At 39.7% G+C, this 23,740-nt stretch overlaps 1 protein-coding gene across 2 annotated transcripts in view; it reads right to left on the reverse strand.

Annotated features, from left to right (window-relative positions):
* BCL9 (BCL9 transcription coactivator) overlaps window positions 1-23,740 on the reverse strand; it is a 34,612-nt gene that overhangs the window by 1,486 nt on the left and 9,386 nt on the right. Inside the window, exons 4-7 of one of the 2 annotated variants that reach the window (XR_011600342.1) lie at window positions 22,125-22,221; window positions 19,535-21,770; window positions 12,825-13,085; window positions 3,549-4,806 (exon numbers count right to left, since the gene is read on the reverse strand). Coding sequence is in view for 1 of the 2 variants with exons in the window: in XM_070942677.1 (XP_070798778.1) it covers window positions 3,704-4,806; window positions 12,825-13,085; window positions 19,535-21,770; window positions 22,125-22,221 (3,697 nt within the window). In the remaining variant the exon portion in view is untranslated. Of the gene's footprint in view, window positions 1-3,518; window positions 4,807-12,824; window positions 13,086-19,534; window positions 21,771-22,124; window positions 22,222-23,740 lie in introns of those variants that run through there. The other variant, XM_070942677.1, reaches the window with a different exon arrangement.

The raw sequence follows: 23,740 nt of genomic DNA on the forward strand, positions 1-23,740 counted from the left end.
AATAGTAAATAATATTTTTGTGTTAAACTTAAGGGTTTAGATTGGTCATACCCACTATTTTCATGCATTTCATTATATCTTTAGCTTTGGTCAAGTTAGCCTACGGCTGAAAATATTGTTCCAGTCCTGGCTAAATGTATCAAAGTGATGTTAGGCAAAAAACACATGGCACAGGGTGACTTAATAAAGATTCCTCTTCAAGGGAAAAAAAATAATCACTGTGAATATTTAACCTGACATCTGTCAGCAAGGCAGTAGTAATAAATCTAAGTGATTTATTAATAGCTACTCCAAATGTACAAAATATTTTTAGAGAAAACAGATAATTTACCAGGTATTTATTAATATCCTGCCTTTATCATTTTTATATATAACTCAAGGCAGCAAACAGTTTTTCCACTTCCTACTCTCCCAACAGTAACCCTGTGAGGCAGGCTGGACTGAGATATTCCCCAGCCAGCTTTCAGGCCTAAGGCAGGACTAGCAGTCAAGTCTCCTACTTTTTAGCTTCGTGTGTTAAAACACTAAAGGAAACTGTCCCATCTCCATCCAAGGCCATCTCCAGATGCATATGTTTTAGTTTCCAGAATCCCTCAACCGCAATGGCAATTGGTGAGATTTCTTAAAAGTACATTTTGTTTTGGTCTGTACATTTGGAAGACCAGAATGTGGGAAATCTGCTCATGTTTAGGAAGGTTACACTGCTAACAGTGATATGCATAACATTCAAAATACAATTGCCTGCAGGTTTAGGCAGCTCTAATCAATATTTCAGTGAATGTTAAGTGAACAGCTGACAACTTCTACATAATGCAAACTTGAACTTGAATCTTTCTGCAAACTTGCATGCATTCTTATCATTTATATTCAGTTTATAGATTCAAAATAAAGTAATTCATACAGAAGTATGTGTTACTTTAATGCATAAATTTGGACATCTCATTCAGCCTTTGTAACAGTCCTTTGGCTAAATTATCAAACGTTAGCTGTAGTGATTTGGAAACGTGCTATTGCTTTTGAGATTTTTCCCCACTCTATCTTACCTAAGTCTTGTAGCTGAGAAATACTCTTCCCAGAGATATTCAGTATTGTTTGGAAACTGTGAAATCCATTCAAAAAACTTAGCATATATTTGTTAATTTTGAGGCATATTTTTTTGTCATTTTCTTGCTGAAATACCCAGCCTGTCTTTACTTTCTTTTGTTCACTTGACTATATGACATTAGCTCAGGGTTGAAATGAAGGGTCCTTAATGCTCTCTGAGCTTGGTTGCTTTCTTAACTGACATTTCATTACCCAAACTACATAACATCATCAGTGCTAGTAAGGAGTAGGGCTTGCTTTCAATTTATATTTTAGTGGCTTTCCACTCTTTTCAACACCAACAGGCAGTTATTTCAAATGGTTAGAGGAGTCCAAACTTCTTGAAAGACCACCACAATCTGAGAGGTTGGCCAACACAGGTGTTTGTTCACTCGTTGACTCACCTTTCTTAAAACGAATTAGAATCAGTTGGAAGGGTTCTTCAAGGTCTTCTAATCCATCCTGCTGCCCAAAGCAGCGTTATCAAACCATCAGACAAATAATTGCACAACTTTTGCTTAAAAATCTCCAGCTCAAGGAGGCAGAGTAACTCTTAAATTATACCTTATTGTGAATTTGGATTTCTGTAAGGATTTTTGTCCTATCCTTGGGCACTATGGTAAATGAATCCACACCTCTTCCCTATGACAGTCTTTCAAATACTGGAAGACTGCTGCTTTTTAGCTTTCTTTTTTAGACTAAACATTCCCAATTCCTTTAATAGGTCTTTGTAGGATTTAGAGTTCAAGTCCTTCTTTGGTTTCAAGCCACCTTTGTCTCTTTGCAGTTCTCCTAGTTCCTTAACACACTTCCTGCATTGTAGTAACCCAAACTAAACATATTACTCCGGTGTAATCTAACCAGTGCAGCATAAAATGAAATTGTCATTTCCTGTGATCATGACATTATACATTTGTAAATGCAACAATCTGATATGCTTTATCAGAATACCAGATTTAATAAAGATTGTCACAAGATTTAATAATTAAGTAGATACTATCGAATCAGGTAGCATCTATCTTGTATCTCTATCTGGGTTTTTTTTCCTATTTAAGTGCAGAATTGTAACAATTCCCATCGCTGTATTGCACATTATAGGGTAGAGCCCATTATTCAAATCAAGATCCTTCTGAATTTAGTCTGCTATCTGAGGTAACCTGTGTCATCAAAAAAATTGATATGTGTTTCTTCGTGTCATTTATAAAAATCATCAAGGGCCCTGTGTCCAGGAGGGATTCCAATACATTTTTCCTTCCATGTAGATATATTAAGGACCATGCACTGTATTTCATTTGTACCAAGCAGAGGTTGCTCTGTCAGTTTGTTTGCTTAGGCAAGTTTAGCAATTGCTTCTGTTGGCTTAGGAACTCACTGGAAACTTCAATGTATTGTTTTTGCATGCCATGGTCGCTCTTCAAGTACCTTTTGAGGGCACAATATTGTTTCTTTTACTTTGCATGGTAAGGTAGTCTATAGTTTAAGATGAAATATGTATTTTAGATAAATCCTTACTTAAGTTAATAACTATTCTAGAAGTACAAAAACTATACAAGGCAAATTTGTAAATGAATGAAAATACAAGGCAGCTATAGATTGTGGCAGAATATTATGAAACTCATTTGATATATATTTTTTGTAAGAAACAATATATTTTATTTTTCTGACACCACAGCCCTGGCAAGTGGTTTTGTACCAAATTTAATGGAGGTTACACAGAACGTTTTACGCTGGGGACAAAAAAAAAAGCCACAAAAAAGTCAGGATAACTTTTAGTGTCTGTTCCACTCCCACGTTAATGTCACTGGGTGGGGAGGAGGCAGGGGTGCTGAGAAAATAAGAAACAGTAAGACTACTTTCAAGTGTAACAGTGTCCAAGTCCAGCCTCTTCCTGAAAGTGGTAACACTCTCAGCACAAGAAGGGGCTCTCCTAGATATGCTCCCCAAAATAATACAATGTATTGCAGCTGCCAGAGGAGGAGACAGTAAAGGGGTGGGAGGGAGAGACAAAGTGCTGGACAGCACTCATAATCTGAAAAATATGTCCTTAACTTTTTTTTTTTTTTTAAAGTTTACCCCCCTCACTGAACTTCAGTTCCTTTTGTGCTTTTCATTAATACTCTGCTCTGAGGTTGTAGTTTGGTTTTTCTATAGATTGAGTTGAAGGAAAATAGTCCAAAGTTCTGAAGATGGATTTTCCACCTAAAAGTAAACAGCCTTTCACCCCCAAGACTAAAGTCTCTGCTAAAATCCCTTTTACAATATAGTACAGTACACAAAAATAATCCCCAAAGATAAGTGAGTCCTGGGAGAAGCCAGTCCGAAGGACGTAAACATACAGAGAATGGTGCAACTCGTGACAAATGGCAATTCTCAAAATACAGCTACAGATTTTCAAAGCAGGTGCCATCACAGGATACCCAAGTACACAAAAATAATTTTTAAAAAATAAATTTTAAAAAAACAACCTGTTAAAATGAATTCATTTGTTTTCAGGAAATTCCATACATTCGAGATTTTCCAAAGCATCCTCTGGTCTGTTTTCACCTATTGCATGATCAAACTGTGCTCCTGGAATCTCATCTCAACAAGGATTGGAACCATCCAGTCTTTATGTAGCAGCTTAAAACATTATATTCCCTGGATTTCCAGGGCCTTGGCTAAATCCTCCCATTCCTACATCAGCAGCCATGCCCCGTGGCCTCATCTGTGGAGGAATCATGATGTTCTGTTGAGGTGCTATCATGCCCTGCATTGACATCATCATACCAGGTGAACCTACAGGTCCTGGATGGCTGTATAGCCCAGCAGCAGCTCGATCCTTGCCTGGAATCATGCCTACTGGGTTGCTCATTAGGGTGGGTTGGCCAGGCATTGCTGTTTGTGCTGGTGACATCATCCGGTGGTGAGGTCCCATCATTCCTTGTTGCAGAAAGGCAGGTGGTCTCATAGGGTTATGGCCTGGCATAGAGGATGCTGTGCCAAGAGGAATATCAGGTGTGCCACCAGGGACTCCCATACCAGGTAATGCCAGCCCCATTCTTGGATTCTGTTCTCCCATCATTCCCTGTATATGAGAATAGCCAGGCCCAACATTCTGTGGCTGTTTGCGGCCTGGTACTTCTCCACGAGGGAAATACTGTAATGTCTGGCTTGGCTTCTCAGATGGAATTATCCTGGACAGGTCAAATTCTGGTATTCCAGTGGCTCCAGGGCGAATCACTTCTTGTAGCTCTGGATCAGAAAAAACTGAAGGCATATTGTTTCCTAGAACTGTGAAAGAGTCTGGTCCCCCTGGACCTCCAGACTTACAAAGTGCTGGATCGGTTGAACTTTGGGGCATGCTGGTGGGTCGCCCCAGAGGTCCTTCCCCATGGAAGCTCATTCCAGCTGGGAAGTTGCCTTGTCCTCCACTAGGACCATTATGAGGAAATGGTACCTGCTGGGGAGGAGATTGTACTGGAGGAAATCCCTGTGGGAAGCCCAGGCGTCCTTGAGGTACCATTGGTGGGTCTTGGGAACTGTGGCCCATCATTGGATTGTGTGACATCAAACCAGGTCCCACAGGAACCCCATGAGGAGGTATATTGGCTCCCATAGCATTTGGAGAGGGCAATTGATTACTATGAGTTAGTGGCTGTGTCATTCCCATTGGGCTAAGAGTTGCCATCGAGCCTGCTTGGTTGGGACCAGAAACACGAGGATTCTGGGGATTAATGCCCATTCCTGGAGAAAAGAGAAAAGCACATTAGAACAAAATAAGTAAAAACATAAACAATTTAATAGACACAAAACCACTTTTCTTCATTACTATACTAAAGTGTTTCATGCAAGATATTTCTATATACCCTTATTTGTTTCCTCCATATTATCTGTTATTAGAGAAACATTTCTCTGCTAAAGAAAACACAGAGGTAGAAAAACAGATGTAGACCCATACTGATCATGCTTGTCTCACGACTGTCTAAGTGACTGAATTTTTAAAACTTTGGCTTCTCTGCCAGACCAAGGATGCTGCAGTGTAAGGGATTCTCAGGCATAATCTAGTCCATATATCACTTACACAGTCAGTATTTTCAGTACCACTTACAATCTCATCAATATTTTTACAGGAGAAGTTCAAACTCAATACATTTCAGAAAATATCAATACAATAATTAAATCATGCTTTAGAAAGAAATATGGTAATATGTCTCCTATACTGTTTCAAGAAGCTAACAATTACAAGCAAAATCACCTAAGGTAACATAAATAAGAAATCCAGACAGTTACAGGTCATCTGCTGTTATATTGCCTCTTTTCTAAGCATTAATAACCATTGGGGTTTCTGGATCAACTAAGATATGAGTAAAATTTAATGACTACAGGTTTTGAGCTGACACCTTTATTTAAGAATTGAACCAATTTGATCTGATAAAACAAAATTCAACTATAACCTATAATGGGGAAGTACAGAAACATCAGCTTTTGGGGAACAAAACAGGATGAAAACAGTTACAGACCTCAAAGTATGTTCCACAGAAGGCCACTCTTGTGCAAACAACTTGCAGGTATGCTACATAAGCATGCTTGATCCTAAACATATAGCCTGAAGCAGCATCCAACTTACACTTAGGCCTACAATGTTCTTACTCTGGAGATTTATCCTTTCCTGTTTTACAGATAATTACATTATCTCCAGAACACACCTCAGCTTCTTCCTCAGTGCTTCTGAGCCCAGACTTGAGCTGTATGCCTGTTTTGCTATGTTAGTTTGGCTCGTGAACCATGATCTTTGGGGGGGGGTGTTCAATAAAAAATATCCGCTGTGTATAAAGGAAAGGCGGAGCTGCTAGCTATTCTTGAAACATTATGACTTAACTCACCTACCAGGAACAAGATATAAATACTATACAATGAATAAGATGGGAAATCCAGTAAAACAACACATAAAAACACATTCAACAAAGCGTTTTATCCACTCTAGCCCAGAAAAATAGGGGATTGTAGATAACACCTCATACATTGCTGGTAAAGTAGCTGGAAAGGTTCCAAAAAGCCATGTTCACTCAGTCTCTCTAATTTACTCTTTCTAGCTCTACAGAATGCTGGACAGAGATTAGATAAAGGAGCCTGGAACTTGTTCGTGAGCAGGATAACTTTCTAAAAATCAAATAGAATTGGACAAAATTATTGTTTGGAAGAAGCCAATAACAAAATAATGTTCAAAAATGGGCCAGATCAGTTAGAAACTGTAGAGAGAGAAAATGTAAAAACTGGGCAGCAATCAAGAGTGAAAAGAATTCTGGTGACAATAGTCTCTATTCTTTCCCTATCTTGCCTAGTCTTTCCAACCCAGCATGATGTGGCAAAGAAATTACATACAGGTAGTCCTTGGCTAATGACTGCCTCATTCAGCGACTGTTCAAAATGTTGACAACAATAAAAATGTAGATTTATGACTGGTCCTTGGCTTATGGCCCCTGCAGCATCCCTGCATCAAATGATTGTGACTTTGGTGCTTGTCAATTGGTACAGATTTAGGACAGACACAGCTTCCCATGATCATCACTGTGACCTTCGCAACTGACTTCTGTCAATGTCCATTGTAACAGAATTTGTAACTCCATTAGTATAGTAATTCTGAAAACTGTATGGAATGGGACCCAATTTGGTATATCAGGCACAGTCAGGAAAGTATCTTAACTACAAAAATAGACCAGAGGGCTATGGATAAAATATCCACCACCATCCCCTCAAACTCAATACTACGGAAGAGTTAGCACCTTCAAACATTACTGATTCTTCCATTCTAAGCTTCTGTCTCTCCTTTCCTGTCATCAGAGTGGAGTATGCCAGTTTGGTCTAGTAGTTAAGGCACCAGGCTAGAAACCAGGAAACTCTGAGATCTAATTCTACCTTTGGCATGGAAGCCAGCTAATTGACTTTGGGCTAATCACTTTCTGTCAGCCCAATTCACCTCAGGATTGTTGTTGAGGGGGAAAATAGGAGGAGGAAGGCATATTAGGAACATTCACTGCATTGAATTGTTTATTTTAAAAAAACAAAGTTGAAATTTAAAAAAATCTTTAAAATGCTCTGTGTTTTCCAGAGTGCATGCACACAGAAAACATGATGGAAGAGAAGAAATATACACACAGAAATATATAATGTTACTTTATTACTAAGAGAAAATACAGATGCCTTCTATAGCCACTGCTAGTAAAGGGGTTGGAAAAATTCCAGATGCATGCTCTGCCTACTTTTCTTGCCTTATCTTTATAAGAAAAGAGCATAGGATAACATCAACTCTGCAGAGTTTGATCAGACAGGTTTGTAATATTTTGTGGCAGAATTTTAACAGTCAGCACCAGATTTCAAATTTCTCCAAAGAGCTTATAAAAATTGCTGAAACAATGTTGGAAAACTCTCAACTTATATATAAAAGCCTTCTAAAACTCTTTTAAAGAATAAAATCATACAACAGTTTAACAATCTCACTTTCAAGAACACTTGTTTTTCTAGCTGCATAAGCATAACTATTGGCAAAGCAAATTCTTCTAAGGAAAATGTGTTTGTATCAGTGGTGGGTTGCTCCTGGTTTGGACCAGTTCGCAAGAACCAGTAGTAAAACCAGCGGGAGGCTCACTGACCTGGACATCAACATAGGTGATCTGTGCATGCGCAGAAGCGGGCACGATGCAAACCGGTAATAAAGGTAAGTAGAACCCACCCCTGGTTTGTATGCTGCAACTTAATTTCTAGTAACATATTTTTCAGACTTTTTTTATCTGAATTATATACAAAATAGTCGAACAGCAAGGATGCAATCTCAAACTCACTCAGGCAATGAAAAGAATTCATCCAGAACCAGACAAGACATACATTACAAACAGAAAAGAAAGAAAATTATTTTTTAAAAAAATAGGTATGAATGAAGGGGACCAAAAGTGCTAATGAATGCCAGATAGGCAACACAGAGACCAATAGGCACTACACTACATATAGTGAGAAGCAAACAAGAGTAAGGATAAAAGATCCAAGCCTATACAAAAAAATGCAAATCACATAAGGAACATAAACAGAATAAATCTGAATTCTTTTTCTTCTTCCAAGCAAAACTGCTTACACAAATACTAGCTAAAACCGACACACAAAAAGCAGGATGCATTTCAGTCAGTGGTGGGCTGCTACCGGTTCTCCCCGGTTCTTGCGAACCGTTAGTGAGTAGTTTTGAGTAGTTCGGAGAACCGGTAAATACCACCTCTGCCCGGCCCCGGCCCCGGCCCCAATCTATTCGCTGCCTCCCAACTCCCAGCTGATTGGCTAGAAGGAAAAAATCAGGCTCACCTGACAAAGAAGAGGGGGAAAAAACCAAGACACCATCACTTTAAATTGAGAAGCCAAGAAGCCTCCCAACTGATCAGCTAGAAGGAAAAAATCAGGACCCCTTCTCAACCACGGAAAAAAAAAGATGCTGTCGCTTTAAATTGGCTAGCCAAGAAGCAGCTGCTAGAAGGAGGTTTTTGCTCGCAGAGCGAAGTGACATTCACCAGTTCGTTTCTGGGTCAGCTGAACAACAAGGTAGATAAGAGGAGGGATTCTTATATGGTTCTATGTTTTTGAAGTTTTGGGGTTTGTGCAACATGGGCTTTGTGTTTCTAAAAAGGTTTGGGTGATTTCCATTGTGAAATATCCTGTCTTGAATGAGTTTTCTGCCTGCTTGTAAATGGAGCTGAACTTCCGGCTTCCACTTTCTATTATCTCTAAGCACCGGTAGCTGTTTTCTTCTTACAAAGTTTCCTTTATGCAGCTGGCAGGAATGTGGAATGACTATCAGGCAGGTTCCTTGTTAGCAGCTTGATTTTTCCTTGCTTTTCTTATGAGTAATATTTTATTTGGGGAAATGAAGAGGGGTGAGTTTGATTCCTTCCCAGAGCAGGTTAGTGGGGTGGGGAGGGAATGGGGATTTTGAAGTATCCTTCCCCTGGAGTGGGGAAGGAATGGGGATTTTGCAGTATCCTTCACCTGTCACCCACGCCACGCCCACCAAGCTACAACCATAGAACCAGTAGTAAACATTTTTGAAACTCATCACTGAATAAGTCCATCTTAATATGCTATTCCTGGTATGTGATGTTTGTATACATACAGAGAAAGGAGCACTCCTGTAATCTTTGACTTTTAGGCTTACTGTCAAACATCATCCATAATACTAATGACTGTTTTGAACAATATGCAGGTTGTATTACACAAATGACTATTTTATATGTGAAATTATGACTGAATTATGACTGAAATATTTCTGCACCTATATTGGTTCACACTGTCAGGAAGTTTCTCCTTAGTTTTAGGTTGCTTCTCTCTTTGTTCAGTTTCCATCCATTGCTTCTTGTTTTGCCTTCTGGTGCTTTGGAAAATACATTAACCCCCCCCCCTTCTTTCTGGCAGCCCGTTAAAAGCCTGTTGCCTATCACACTCTTGGGCAAAGCATGTGAGCCATTTCCTCCTTTCAGTGGTCCATGAAAGTGCATCTATAGTATGTAGATAATAAAGCTGAAAAAAGGTGAACAACATTTTTACAGAACTATAGATACGTTGAAGCTGGATGTGACAAGGAATGGCTGGGAGGGGAGGGGCCAGGCGAGGCACCCCTTGAGTGACATTGAGTTGGCCACGCCTACCCAGTCACATGCCATCAAGGCATGCCCACAAAATAAGCCACGCCCACAGAACCGGTAGTAAAAAAATTTAGAACCCACCCGATTTCAGTATTTCTATTTGCAGAAATAATAAAACTTTTTCATATATCAAAGAACCTTCACACAATTCAACCTTCACACTCACCTCAACCCCTCTTTACCTCAAGTCTAAGGAAATAGACAAAAATGATTGAAAATCTCCGAAGTCAGAAAACCTGTCATTTGAATGCTGTCCAAAGTATTCTGAAAATCATTTGCTTTCACTTGAAATTTTTGAGTAATTTGAACATTTGATTCAATGATTTAATTCAAATAGTAGTCCAGATTCTTTATCTTTTATTAGATTTGTATACCGTCCTTAATTTCCAAATCAAATTACTTATTTAATCTTTCACACAATCTTGTTAGCCACACAAGTCTCTATGAACCTTATTGCCATAGGACTACAATCATCTAATTTTTTAAAAAATTTCTATCTTGTTGAAAATATAAGAGCTGCCTTTAGTATACTTTCAACTCAAGCCCCAGCACTTTAGGATGAAAAGTCTAACTGATTAGATAAACATCTAAAATAACACTTAACCTGATAAAGAAAGGCAAAATAATTACCAAGAATCCTCTTGTAGAATCTGCTTCTAGCTTTTATGAAAATAAAAGTAGAACTTGACTCCAGAAGTTGTGAATGCTCCAACACTGGAAGTTTTTAGAAAAGATTGGACAACCAATTAACCAATTGATTGGACAACCAATTTTTCTGAAATGGTATAGGGCAGTGATGGCTAACATTTTTGCCATCGTGTGCCAAAAGCGGGGATCACACCCATAATTCAATGCACCCCGCCCCCGCACATGCGAACCCCCTCCCCGTGCTCCCCCTGCTTTTCTCACATGATGGCACAGTGGCCCAGTTTCTCACCTTCTCCAGGCTCCAGGGGCTTTCTAGGAGCCTGGGGAGGACAAAAACGGCCTACGCCAACCCCCGGAGGCCGGAAATGGCCTGTTTCCTGACTTCCGGTGGGCCCAGAAGGCCCGAAAATCAGCTGGCCAGCATGCGCATGCACGTTGGAGCTCAGCTAGGGCAATGCTCACTTGCCCACTGATATGGCTCTGCATGCCACAGGTGGCACGCGTGCCATAGGTTCGCCATCATGGGTATAGTTTCCTGCCTGAGCAGGGAGTTGGACTAGAAGACTTCCAAGGTCCCTTCCAACTCTGTTATTCTGTTCTGTTCTATTCTAAAATATCAGTCAGCATTATTACTTCACGTTTTCTAACATAGCTAATTATGGAAAAACATAGCATCCACATGAATATGGTTCCTGCACTGGGGACTAACTCACAGATAAGCATACTTATTTCAAAGACAGACAGGAACAAAATCCATTTTTTCCTCATTTTTATACTATAAATTATAATAGTGCTTAAAAGTTTATGAACACTTTTGTATTTATTTATTGAATTTATTTAAATAATGGAATTTTGGGCATTCACTATCAAAGTCTGATCTTCACAACACAAGCATGCGGAAATATGCCATGGCTTCAAAAATACATTCTTGAGAATCTCTAAAATCAGTTATTGATACTCCCCAGGATTTAATTTTTTTTTTTTAAAAAAAAATTGGATTCTACCATTGATACTCACCAGGCTAGACAAAGTTACAATTTTTTTTAAAAAAAGTTTGGACTCTACCAGCCCAGTCAGGCATATCATGTACAAAATAGAAGCAATTCAACACCACTGTTACCCTAACCAAAAGTAGCTCACCAACTAAGAACAAAGGGCCTAATACTCAGAGAAATCCAGGTTAACATTTAAGAAAATAAAGGCCTCTCAAGAAATCTTGGGGGTCCATGGCCACAAAAGGTATTTAAGGGGGGTCCATGGTGGACAAAAGGTTGAGAATCAATGAGCTAGAAAGTTATTGAAGAATGTTCTTGGATAGATAAAACCAAAAAAGCAGCTTTGGCTTGCATGAAAAGCATTATGTTTGGCAAAAGACAAATAGTGCATTTCAGCATAAAAATCTTATTCTATCTATGAACCATGGTAGTGACTGCATGGTAATTCAGGCCTACTTTGCTGCCTTTGTGCAGGGATGGCTTGTTATCATTGAAAAGAAATTGTACCAGCAAATTCTACAGGAAAATGTCAGAGTAACTGTCCATTAAGTGAAGCTCAAGAAAAAGTTGGCTATGCAGCAAGACAACTCAAATACACAAGTCATCCAAACAAATAATGATTAAAGCAAAAGAAAGTTATTTGAGAATTGCCAATTCAAAGTTTGGTTTTCATCCCATAGAAATATTGTGAAAGGTTTGTAAGTGGGCATTTCATGTAAGGAAGTCCACCAATATCCCGGAGTTGTTTGTAAAGAGATATGGGCTGAAATTCTTCCAAGTCGATACGCAAGACAGTTATTGCAAATATTTAGTTCCAACTATTGCTGTCCACGATGGACACATCAGTTACTGAAAGAAATACTTTTGCCATACACAAATGTATCACTGATATTTTTCTCAGTGAACAAATGAACAAGAAAAATGTTTTTGACCTGTTCAACTGGGTTTTCTTTAACTAGTTTTGATAACTTGTGTGGATCTATATATGTATGTAGCAATACTGAAAATTCAAAAGGTTCATAAGCTTTTAGCCACCACTGTATAATTTAAAGAAATCTGGCAATCACAGTGCTCCATTCTAAATATAAAGAAATATATTCAGAGAAGTACTGATGGCAGAAAGGTAAGAAAGAAAAAGGAAGGGTGAGTAAGGGGGAAGCCCCTGCATATTATGCTTATAGAATGTGTGTCCTATGAAAAGTATTATTAAAATACCCCAAGCATATGCCTTTTACTATGCTCACTGTGAACTCATGTCTGGCTAATCATAGTCAATTCTTTGCTCTCAAACCGCCCTATTTATTGGAATAATTTCAGTGAGCAAAATTCAGAAAATCCTCTGTTTTCCCACATGATAACTTTTATTTTTATTTACATTATCTCCAGACAGATGGTAGAACTGTATGTAATTAACAGCGTTTGTAGGATTCTTTCTATTTACCTGAAAGATTGTTAATTGATGGTAAATTTGGGGACCGTGCTGGAGGAGAGTCATCATCTGATGAGGCTACAGTCTTGATAGCATCATGATAGAGCGGTGTTGAACTGGGCATAGCAAACTTGGACATCCGGGACATCATAATAGAAAGAGGATTTTGAGACAGGGTGGGTTCTGGAGGAATTGTATAAGGACTGCTGGAAGGAAGATTTCCAGAAAGAGTCACAGGAGCATTCTGACTAACTGTTGAAGGGGGTGCAACACCTGGAAACAAATACATGCAGGTTAATTAATATTTTTAAAGGTACATTACTTAATGAACTTCGTTAGAAAAATATGCATTGCCAAGAGTTCTTGGCTTCCAAGTTAGAAGTCCTGCAGCTATTTGAAATTACTTAATACCATGTCATTATTTTTGTTTGTTCTAATCTTGCCTTATCATGTACTTATAGAATACTTATAGAATTTCCCCTCAGCAGGAAAAGGCATTCCTCATCACTTCTATTGCTAGACCTTTTAAATTGAACATGTGAGGGATGAATTTAGAATCTGCTGTATGCAAAGCACATGATCTCCCGCTGAGCTATGATGAGCCTAAAAATCCTATTATCAGGAAACTGTTCTACAATTTGTCTACTAAAAAACAATTGAACACAACAGACATTCTCTCCAAAGACCATCCTTTGACCACATGTGTTTCAGAATAAATGATTACAGGAGACTACAAGATCTAACTATTCAAGGCTAATTAAGCTTCAAAGTGTTCTAGAATTCTTTTGATGGGATAGAGAAAGATGCTGTAATTTAATTGACCTTTAGCTAATTTGTAAAAATAGGATCTTCCCACTATTAGTCCATCAATGTTCAAGTAAAAACAGGACATAACCCTGAAGAGACAAATGCTGTGCTTGTTGCTCAATTTGTTTTCTTTGATAGTTAGGTTTGTCTTCAACACAGTCATACTTAGGTTTGTCTTCAACACAGTCATACTGAGTCATAGGAGCGGCTAAATGAAAGGAAGGAAGGAAGATGGGCTTCATCTCAAGTGAAACAACTGCAGCTTTTGATGATATTTTTATTACAAGAAACATACCACAAGTGCTAAGAGTTATATTATATATGATAGATGTACTACATAGGATTATGCAGCAGTTTGAAAGTAAGCATTTGTTTATTAAATCTGTTTGCTGCCCATCTCACAACAAGGTGACGTTAATGAATATAGTGGTAGTACCGTAGTACAGGGGCGAAATGCTACCGGTTGGGGCAAAAAAAATACTACCATTCGCCTGAACCGGTAGTAAAAAAATGCTTTAAAAAGTAAAAAAAAAAAAAAAAAAAAATCTGACGATCAGCTGTGCCTCCTAATTGTTGGAACTTTTTTTTTTTACTTTTTTAAAGCATTTTTTTACTACCTATTTGCCTGAACCAAGTTCTGATGATCAGTGTGACAATCAACTGTGCTGGGCAATGTCGGAACAATTTTTTAAAATCTTTTTTTAGCATTTTTTTACTACTAATCAGCTGTGTGACAATCAGCTGTGCCTGATTGTCTGTGAGGTTCCTGCTTGTTGCAGGGGCCATTTTGTGTGAAGTCCAGCTGCTTTTGCATTGTGTGTGAGTCAGTTGTGTAGCTTTTCTGTTATTTTTGTGTAAAGTGTGATAGTTGGTTTTTGAGCTCTCTGTGACTCTGTGAGGTTCCTGCTTGTTGCAGGGGCCATTTCGTATGAAGTCTAGCTGCTTTTACATTGTGTGTGAGTCAGTTGTGCAGCCACGCCCACCAGGTCACATGACCACCAAGCCACACCCACCAGGCCACATGACCACCAAGCCACACCCACCCAGTCACATGACCATCAAGCCACACCCACCCAGTCACATGACCACCAAGCCACACCCACAAAACTGGTAGGGAAAATTTATAAATTTCACCACTGCCATAGTACCATAGCTATTTTGTACCATTAGGAATTGCCTGGGCAAGAGTACAGTACTTACAGGTAGCTTTGGAAGAGAATTAATGCTTACAAAATGCCACTTTCACAATCTTCCCTACTTTCATTAAACATTTATTTTGAATATTAGTTACCTTATTAATGGGAATTCCAATGCAAGCATTTATAGCTCCTTTTTGGAGGATATGTGAAGTAAAGCTGAACAAGCAGGAAGCTTTTAGAAGTTCAGATACTGTTATAAACTGTTTTTAATGCAAAAGGCTAACTAGCTTGTAATTTCTCTCTAATATTCTAATATAATAGTGTGCAATTAGTGACCATAACAAAAATTCTAGGCAATTTTTTTTTAGAATTTAAGCCACATCCTGCATACAATATAGGGCTTTATTTTAATAATTCTAGAATTAAATTTGGTTGGTATTCAGATAGGTCACATAAAAGGACAAGGACTATGTGTTGCTTGGAAATATTACTGTCTCAGATTGATAATGAGAAAGTGAGGAAGAGAATCTTATTTCAGAGGGTGACTTTTGAATTTCAGAAACCATTTCAAATGAAATCTGATTATTTTACTTCATCGAAGAAGTGTAGCTACCTGCTATAGCTATCTGCAGAAAAGTTATAAAAGCTTAAGCATAAGGGGAAATAGGCAAGCTAAAGATATCAAAGCAGCTTTTTTGCCATGTCAGTAGTAAAAGAAAGAAAAGAAACTGCTTGAATAAGGTCAATAGTAACTGGTGATAAGAAAAAGGCATGACTCCTGATGGAATGAAACAGAAAAGACAATGTGGCACTCATGAGTAGAGAACACCTGATTACTATAAATCAGTTAAGTCAATCACATCTATGAGTTTTGAAAAAGCTTACTGATGTCATTCCAAAGTCCCCCTGCCTGAAACATAGTCCCAGATGACTAGAAAAGGCCAAATCTTCAAAAGGGAAAAAGAGAAGCACCTCCCTGATAACTATAGATGACCTGGCTTAACTCTGATACTAGGCAAAACTCTAACGTAGCTTAACTTTGGGATCATTGGGAATAGAATGATTGCTTAATAGAAGCCAATGTGGGTTTATCATAAATCATGCTAAATCAACATGATCTCCTTTTTTCATAGGGTGACCAGTTTAAGAGATTGTGGTAGTGCAGTGGGCATAGTACCCTGACTTAAACGTTTGACATGATCTCCCAGGAAATTCTAGCAGAGAAGATACAAAAATGCAGGCTGTGCCATACTACATTAGCTGGATATACATCTAAACGAACAATATTTCCCAGAGAATCTGCATCAGTGGTGGTATAGTTGTTTAAGACGGGGAGCTAGAAAGTCACCAAATTTGCAGGTATTCTTTTTCTCTAAGTGCATGATCTTGCATTTAGAAACATTGACTGCATTTTCACATTTTTGATCAATGCTAAATAATTTCCCATGTTACAAATATCCCTAGGAATGTCAACTCTATTATACACTTTTGTGTGTAATACATGTAGGAATTCATTCCTACACTGGGCAGGGGATTGAACTAGATCATGGCTGTCAAACATGTGGCCCGCGGGCCGGATGCATCACACACTGGCCAAGCCCACGTCCTGTTTAGCAAAGGGGAAAAAAGTTCCAATACGTCTGCCGTGACGACATGAGTTTGACACCCCTGAACTAGATGTCTCCAATAGTTCCTCCTGCCCTTACATTTCATAATTCTATAAAACTATATTCCTTTGTCTGGGTTACTTAAAGGGCAAAGCATATAGGAGCTTGAAAGATTTATGTACAGCTGAGGTCTCACCCTTTTCATGTTGAAGAGTGATAGGAAACTAACAACACTTTTATAAACTTCATAAACCTTATTCTATTCTGTTCTGTTCTATTCTAAACTTTCAAAAGTTTGACCACTGTTAAGGTAAAAATTAGGTTTGCCTCAGAAGTACAAGAGATCCCTACTATTAACAAAAAACAGATTGCTGCTCCATTGCAATGATTTCTCTGAAACACTAGAGGACAGTGTACCCAAATAGTTGACTTGGTTGCCTTCCTAATTCCCGGAATAACATGATTTCATAGACTGAATTGCTCCCAAGGCTGGATCTATCAAACAACTGCATGCAAACATTGCACACTGGAGACTTGCTTTATTACAATCTTACAGGGTGAGAATAGTCCGTTGCCTTTAAACTATAAATCTTGAAGATTAAATGGCACTTGCAATTCTGCAGGGAAAACAAGGTCATGTGAATCAAAACCAAGGAATTCCATTTTGTGGAATGGTAAAATCCATGAAAATTTCAACTGACATTTCTCTGACAACTCATAACAGACACTCAAGTCCAATACTAAACTAACTTCCATATGAGTGTATAGTGATAGAGAGCATTTGTGTGCGAAATATCTAAAATCCACTAAAATAGAGAATTTACCAAATGGCGGTTACTATCCTAACTTCTGGCTGTTTTTCAAAAATGTCCTTAAGTGACAATTTTATGCCATACTCAGGTTGGTGGCAGAACCTAACCAACCCTGACTGACATCAAAATACTAAGCAGGGTTGATCACTAGAAATCATCAGGGTATAGATTTGACCAAGAAAGTTCCCAGAAGGCAGCAATAACAAACTATTTCAGTATTATTACAGTATGGATATAAAAGAAATCCTATTTCAAAATGGTTCTCTAACTAATGGCCATGTTCTCAATATTTCTGCTTAATAATTTAATCAGTCAAACTGGATAAGTATATTGGGCTGCTAAACAAGGAACATACATTTAAACAGCTTGCTCAATTATCAATTCACAGTTTCCACCAATTCTGTTACTAGATTACTGACCCCTAGCTCTTTGCTATAGTTTGAAATTTAGAGAGGGAAGATACAGTCATGTGAAAAAGAAAGTATACCCTATGAGTTCTATGGTTTTATCTATCAGGACATAATAAAAATCACCTGATTAAAAATAGGTAAATACAGCCTCAGATGAACAGCACATGACATATTACACCTTGTAATTTATTTTACAAAAAGAAATTCAAAATGGAGAAGCCATGTGTAAAAAACTAAGTATACCCTTTACAGGAGGGGTGTCAAACTCAAGGCCTGGGAACCGGATCTGGTCCGCGGGGTACTTAGATCTGCCCTGTAGGATCACCCTGGAAACAGCGAAGGACTGGCCCTCTGTGCTTCTGCCAGTGAAAACGGAGCTCGGGAGTGCTGCGTGCGGTCCTCTGGAGCTCCTGTTTTTGCTGGCAGAGGGTTGCAGGAGGCCGTGGCAGGCGAAAACGGAGCTCGGGAGCCCATTATTGCTGGCAGAGCACTCGGGCCACCACCGGCACCCCCAACATGAATGATGTTGAGCTGGCCACGCCCATCCTGGCCACACCCGTCCCAGCCCCTGGAGGTCAAACACAACCCTGATGCGGCCCTCAATGAAATTGAGTTTGATATCCCTGCTTTACAGCTTCCATAGGTAAGAAGGGGCTAATATTAGAGAAGCCACTGTTGCTGCCCATCAATCTATGAATGGTGTTAAGGCCATTTCCAAACAATTTAAAGTCCATCATTCTACAATGAGGAAGATTATTCATAAGTGGAAAACATTCAAGACAGTTTTCCATCTTCCCAGGAATGGATGTCCCAGCAAATTCATCCCAAGATTAGACCATGCAATGCTCAGAGAAATTGCAAAAAATTCAAGAGTTGCATCTCAGACTTACAGGCATCAGTTAGCATGTTAAATGTTGAAGTTCATGATAATATAATTACAAAAAGACTGAACAAGCATGGGTTTCCAGGAGAAAGCCTCTTCCCTCTAAAAAGAACATGGTAGCATGGCTTAGGTTTTCAAAGTTAAACAACTCATAAGACTTCTGGAACCCTGTTCTTTGGACAGACGATACCAAAGTGGAGGTGTCTGGCCATAATGCACAATGCCATGTTTGGTGAAAACCAAAAATAGCATATCAGCACAAACACCAGCCATCAAGCACAGTGGTAGAGAGATGATGATTTGGGCTTGTTTTGCAGCCACAGGACCTGGGCACCTTGCAGTCATTGAGTCGACCATGAACTCTACTGTATACCAAAGATATTCTAGAGTAAAATGTGAGGACACCTGTCTAACAGCTAAAGCCTGGCTGACACTGGGTCATGCAACAGGACAATGATCCAAAGCACACCAGCAAATCTACAATAGAATGGCTGAAAAAGAATCAAGGTGTTGCAATTGCCCAGTCAAAGTCCAGACCTCAACCCAATTGAAATGATGTGGTGGGACCTTAAGAGAGCTGTGCATAAAATAAACACCCACAAATTTCAATGAGCTGAAAAGAAACTGAAGAAGAGTGGGCCAAAATTCCTCCATAATGATGTGAGAGACTGATAAGTCATACAAAAAATGATTACTTCAGGTTATTGTTGCTAAAGATGGTTCCTCAAGCTATTCTCTCATGAAGTGTACTTAGTTTTTCACACACGGCTTCTCCATTTTGGATTTCTTTTTGTAAAATAAATGACATGGTGTAATATGTCACATGTTGTTCATCTATTTACCTACTGTTAAGAACTGCTAAAGACCAGATGATTTTTACTATGTCCTGATACATAAAACCATAGAACTCAAAGAGACTGTATGCTCACAACTAAATTCTCAAGAGAGAAAAAAAATGACCTGCTCAACTGCTGAGCAATTGTTAATAGCATCAGAGCAAAACAATTTAGAAACAAACAAGGGACACTACTGATCAAAAAGACATAAGAAAAAATAAGTCTGACCTGATTCAACATTTCCCATCATGGCTGGTGAAGACATAGCAAGAGATGCTTTGTGGTTTGGGGGGATTCCAGGGCTCTGCAATGGGGGCTTTGGAGATGAAGTCCATCCAGGAGAAGGTGCAGGGAGGGATGGAGACTTGAGATGGACAGGTGAAGCGGCAGCAGAACCCATAACTGGAGGAGATTTGATTGAAGCAGCTGCGGCTGCTGTAGTTGGACCAGTAAGGATCCCTGCCAGCTGTGAGGGAGTCTGGGGAGACTTGAGGTTTCCAGAAGGAGAACCCAGCATGGGAGATTGAACCTGGCGCATTGTGGGGGATTTAAGTGGATTTATGCCTGGAGAATGAACTTGGCTGGCACCAACAGAGACATCTAGGGGTTTGCGCCCAAGATTGCGTTGAACCGGAGGAGTTGTGTTGAGGCTGTTTGGGTTACTGGAGGGGTTCAGAGGTAGTGGTGGCATGTGGCTAAGACGATTGTTAGTCCTTTGGTCAGGCCCTATTTGCTCTCTATGATTCCGGAGACCAACACCTGGGCCCTGAGACATAGGATGAAAAGGTCTTGGGCCAATTCCATAGTCCTGTTGAGGATGATCACCAAATGGCAAGGGAACCATTTTTTGCTGAGCGGGGAGCATTTCTGAGATACTTGGGCGCATCTTCATAATTTCTTCTGGACCCACTCCAGCTTCCCTCATTTTCTGAGGTAACATTGGTGGATTGGAAGTGATGTTGACATTCAGATTCACATCCCCTTTCATGCTGCTGGGGCCTATCCCAAATTCCAACTCTCTGTTAGCTGCCATCTGAGGTGGTATTCCTTTTGGAAATTCTCCCCGAGAAGGGCTCATGGGTCCCTCAACTGGCATACGTGGAAAGATGGGGTTATTGCCAGGCTCCATGTGTCTTTGAGGGGGAATCATCCGGTTCAACTCCATGCCAGGCCTAATTCCTTCTATGCTTATGCCAGAAGGAAGTCCTAGTTGTTTTTCTGCTAACTGCTGCTGGAATATATCTTCAGGCAAGCCTTGAGGATTTGGAAACCTCTCTCCTCGTCCAGGACCACTGAACACACCCGGCCCAGGAGGAAAATTGCGGCCATCTGAAATTTTTGGCACATCATCTGGCCAAGGAACACCTGAAAGCCCAGGTCTACCCGTGGTGTTTGGGACATTGGGACCTTCTATGTCAGGGTTTATCATTCCAGAAAATCCAGGCAGTCGCATCTGGCTGCTAGGTACATTGGGATGGGGGGCCATGCCTCTTGGAGGTAGTGAGTGAGGCATTGTTATGCTTTCAGGAAAGTGTTCAGGGCCTCCAGGCCCCCAGCCATCACCTGGGGTCATCTGATATGGAGGTGGGGGGCCTCTAACTAATCCTCGTGGTCCATGCTGGTGAACTATCATGTCCTGTAACGAACACTGCTGTACAACTTGCTCTTGCTTTCTCCGTTTCTCTTCGTAGAACTCCTGCTGCAATTTCAGCCAGGCTACTTGTTCTGGGGTCATGTGATCCAGATGGTCTGGTCCAATAGGACCAGACTGAGAATTAATGGATGGTGGTCCAACTTCATCTGGGGAAAATGGCATGTCTCTGTGCCCTTGGGAACCAAATGCAGCCCCTCCTTCTGTCCGGGGTCCTGGCCCTTTACCTAAACTTTGAGATTGGGCCATCATTGCCTGTATTGGTCCTTCAGATTTCTTTTGGGGACCATCCAGAACTGCAGAATTTGGCTGGGACCCCCCAGTTTGGCCTCCAGCAAATTCTTTTTCATCTGGGAAAAGCATTCGCTGAATATCTCTCAAAGTTTGTAACGAACGTTCTCTATGCTCCAGTTGTTCCTGGGATAGCCCATCTGGATTTTCACCCATGTTTGGTGGATCTCCTCCAGATACTTGCTGGTTAGGACCTTTAGGATCTGCACTGGAACTATTACTACCTTGGGAAACTGGACTAACTGCTCGATTATTGGGAGTTGAAGTTTGCCCAAATCCTTCAGCTTGTAGAGGAGTGGAGTTAGCAGGACTTCCTGCAGGCATCACATTACTTTCTAGGCCAGGATTGTCTTGGTCAATAGGGCAAGAAGAACTAGTAGATTTAGGTGCTGGTGCTGGAACTGGAATGGGAGGAGTCTGCTGCATTTTTGCATTCTGGGGAGGAGTTTGTTCTTGAGAAGTAGGCAGCTGTGATGGAACTTGAGGCTTTGTGTCATTTCGGAGAGGCGGAAGCTGAGTGTTCTGAAGAAAACAATTTCACATGGCTCTTGTTAATTAGAAACTGATCAAAGATGGTTTTCACAAACATAAGATTTTATCATCTGATCTTGTTCAACTTCTGAAGGTGAGGAATTTATTTTAGAGCTACAACATTTTTATGCCTCCCATCTGCCAGAACTTTCTCTCTACCTGAACCAAAACAAAAAGTAACCCACCCAAGTCAAGCTATAGAAAGCAAGTCTGACTCTTTTGGCAAATGAGGACAAAACTGCACAGCACTTTTCGTAGCTGGAAAAAATGCACGGGAGCACAAATAACAACTTTCTGCCCAGCTTTCTGTTCTCCATTCTCTTCTCCATTTATCAAGTTACTTACCAAGGATACACTGTTTCGTTCTGCCTTGTTAGAGATGTTCTGAATGTGAAAAGAGACAATGGTTTCTACTTGTCCCTTCAATACAGCTTCTGCAGCCCTGAGGAAAACAAAACAGATGCATCTAAGACATCATTTAGAATGTTTTTCTCTGCCATAAAAATTCAAGTTTCCTTCTGTAACTGAATTCTTATAGCCCAAAAGGACAATTGATAAATATATCAAAAACATGTTTTGCTTTATTTATAACTACTATGCTGCTCCAATTGAATAATGTCAAACAAAGCAATATATACTTATAATCAAATCATTCTACAAATCCATTACCATATCTTATGTTTTCACTCATACATATAAATCTTGACAGTTTCCCAGTCAGGTCAAGACTTCTATCACATCTCTTACTGGGCAACTTAGAACAATACATGGTCAGTGGTATTGAAGGATGATGAAAGAAGCATCAGGAGAAGAGATATGTTTTCTGCTTCCAAATCTTTCCATAGAGATCAAACAATAACTTCTATGACTAGAACTAAACAGGGGTAGATAATCTGCTTGCTCCAGAATCCTTTGTCACAAACTTCTGTAAAAAGGAAAGGATGATGACTAGGCAATAGTCATTTAACATGGGTGGGTTCAGGGAAGTCCTCTTAAGCAGGAGTCATACCAGCACATCTTTCAAGACATTTCTTAAAAAGGCATTTACTGACACTCAGACCTTCATTCTACACAGTAGCTACACAGGCCAAGATGGGATCAAATTCACAAGTAGCAGAAGTAACTTTACCAAGGATTCTAGTCAATTGGAGATTCGCAATTTCAAGGACATCACCTCGGCCAACTCCTTAGACTGGTTCCCAACCCAACACTGTGCAAAAATGAGTAACTCTATCCACAAATGCATTCACAGTAGCTCATTCCTGATTCTGACCCAACCTTACTCAACAGGATTCAGGTCATTTAAAAAATGCAGAATGGTAGAGAAGTAACAACACTTAATCCCTTTAGTACTGCAATGATGGCTCAGAGCTAAATTTGTATCCACATTCAATTATGTTCACTTTTCCCCCTACATTGTCATTCTTGGTATCTTTTCTGCCATTTCATCTCAGGGAATTCCTTAAAAGTACAAAGTAATCCCTTAGAACCAACGAATAGAAGTCACTCAGGAGCAATCATATCAAGCATTTGCATTGTTTCGGTATCCCAAAGCTTGACTATATGCCCAACAGAACTTCCCATTCAATCATTCATAAATTTCCAAATGCCTTTATAAGCCTGTCAAGTCCATTAGGAACTTATAGAGACCATTTTAATTGGACCATTCTCTCTGCAGAAAATGTTGGGCCTGATTAACCCAATACAAGTTATTGGAATAATCTATGACAAGCTGCTAAAGGAAATGTTTTCCACCAACACATACCATCTGTTCTGAGTTGAAAACCAAATCTAGTGTATCACTTTGATTAGGGCCATGATAACCTAGACCAGTTATGGCCATGAATTTTAGAGTCTAGCTTCATTGACAGTGAATGGAAATCAATCAGAATCAGAAGGACAAGGGAATCAACAACCAACTCACTGTTAAGTACTAGCAACTTGAACTGGAATTCAACAGT

The sequence above is a fragment of the Pituophis catenifer genome, unplaced genomic scaffold (assembly GCF_029215685.1).
Source record: "Pituophis catenifer annectens isolate HBS135680 unplaced genomic scaffold, rPitCat1.0.hap2 SCAF_4, whole genome shotgun sequence".
Lineage (NCBI taxonomy): Eukaryota > Metazoa > Chordata > Lepidosauria > Squamata > Colubridae > Pituophis > Pituophis catenifer.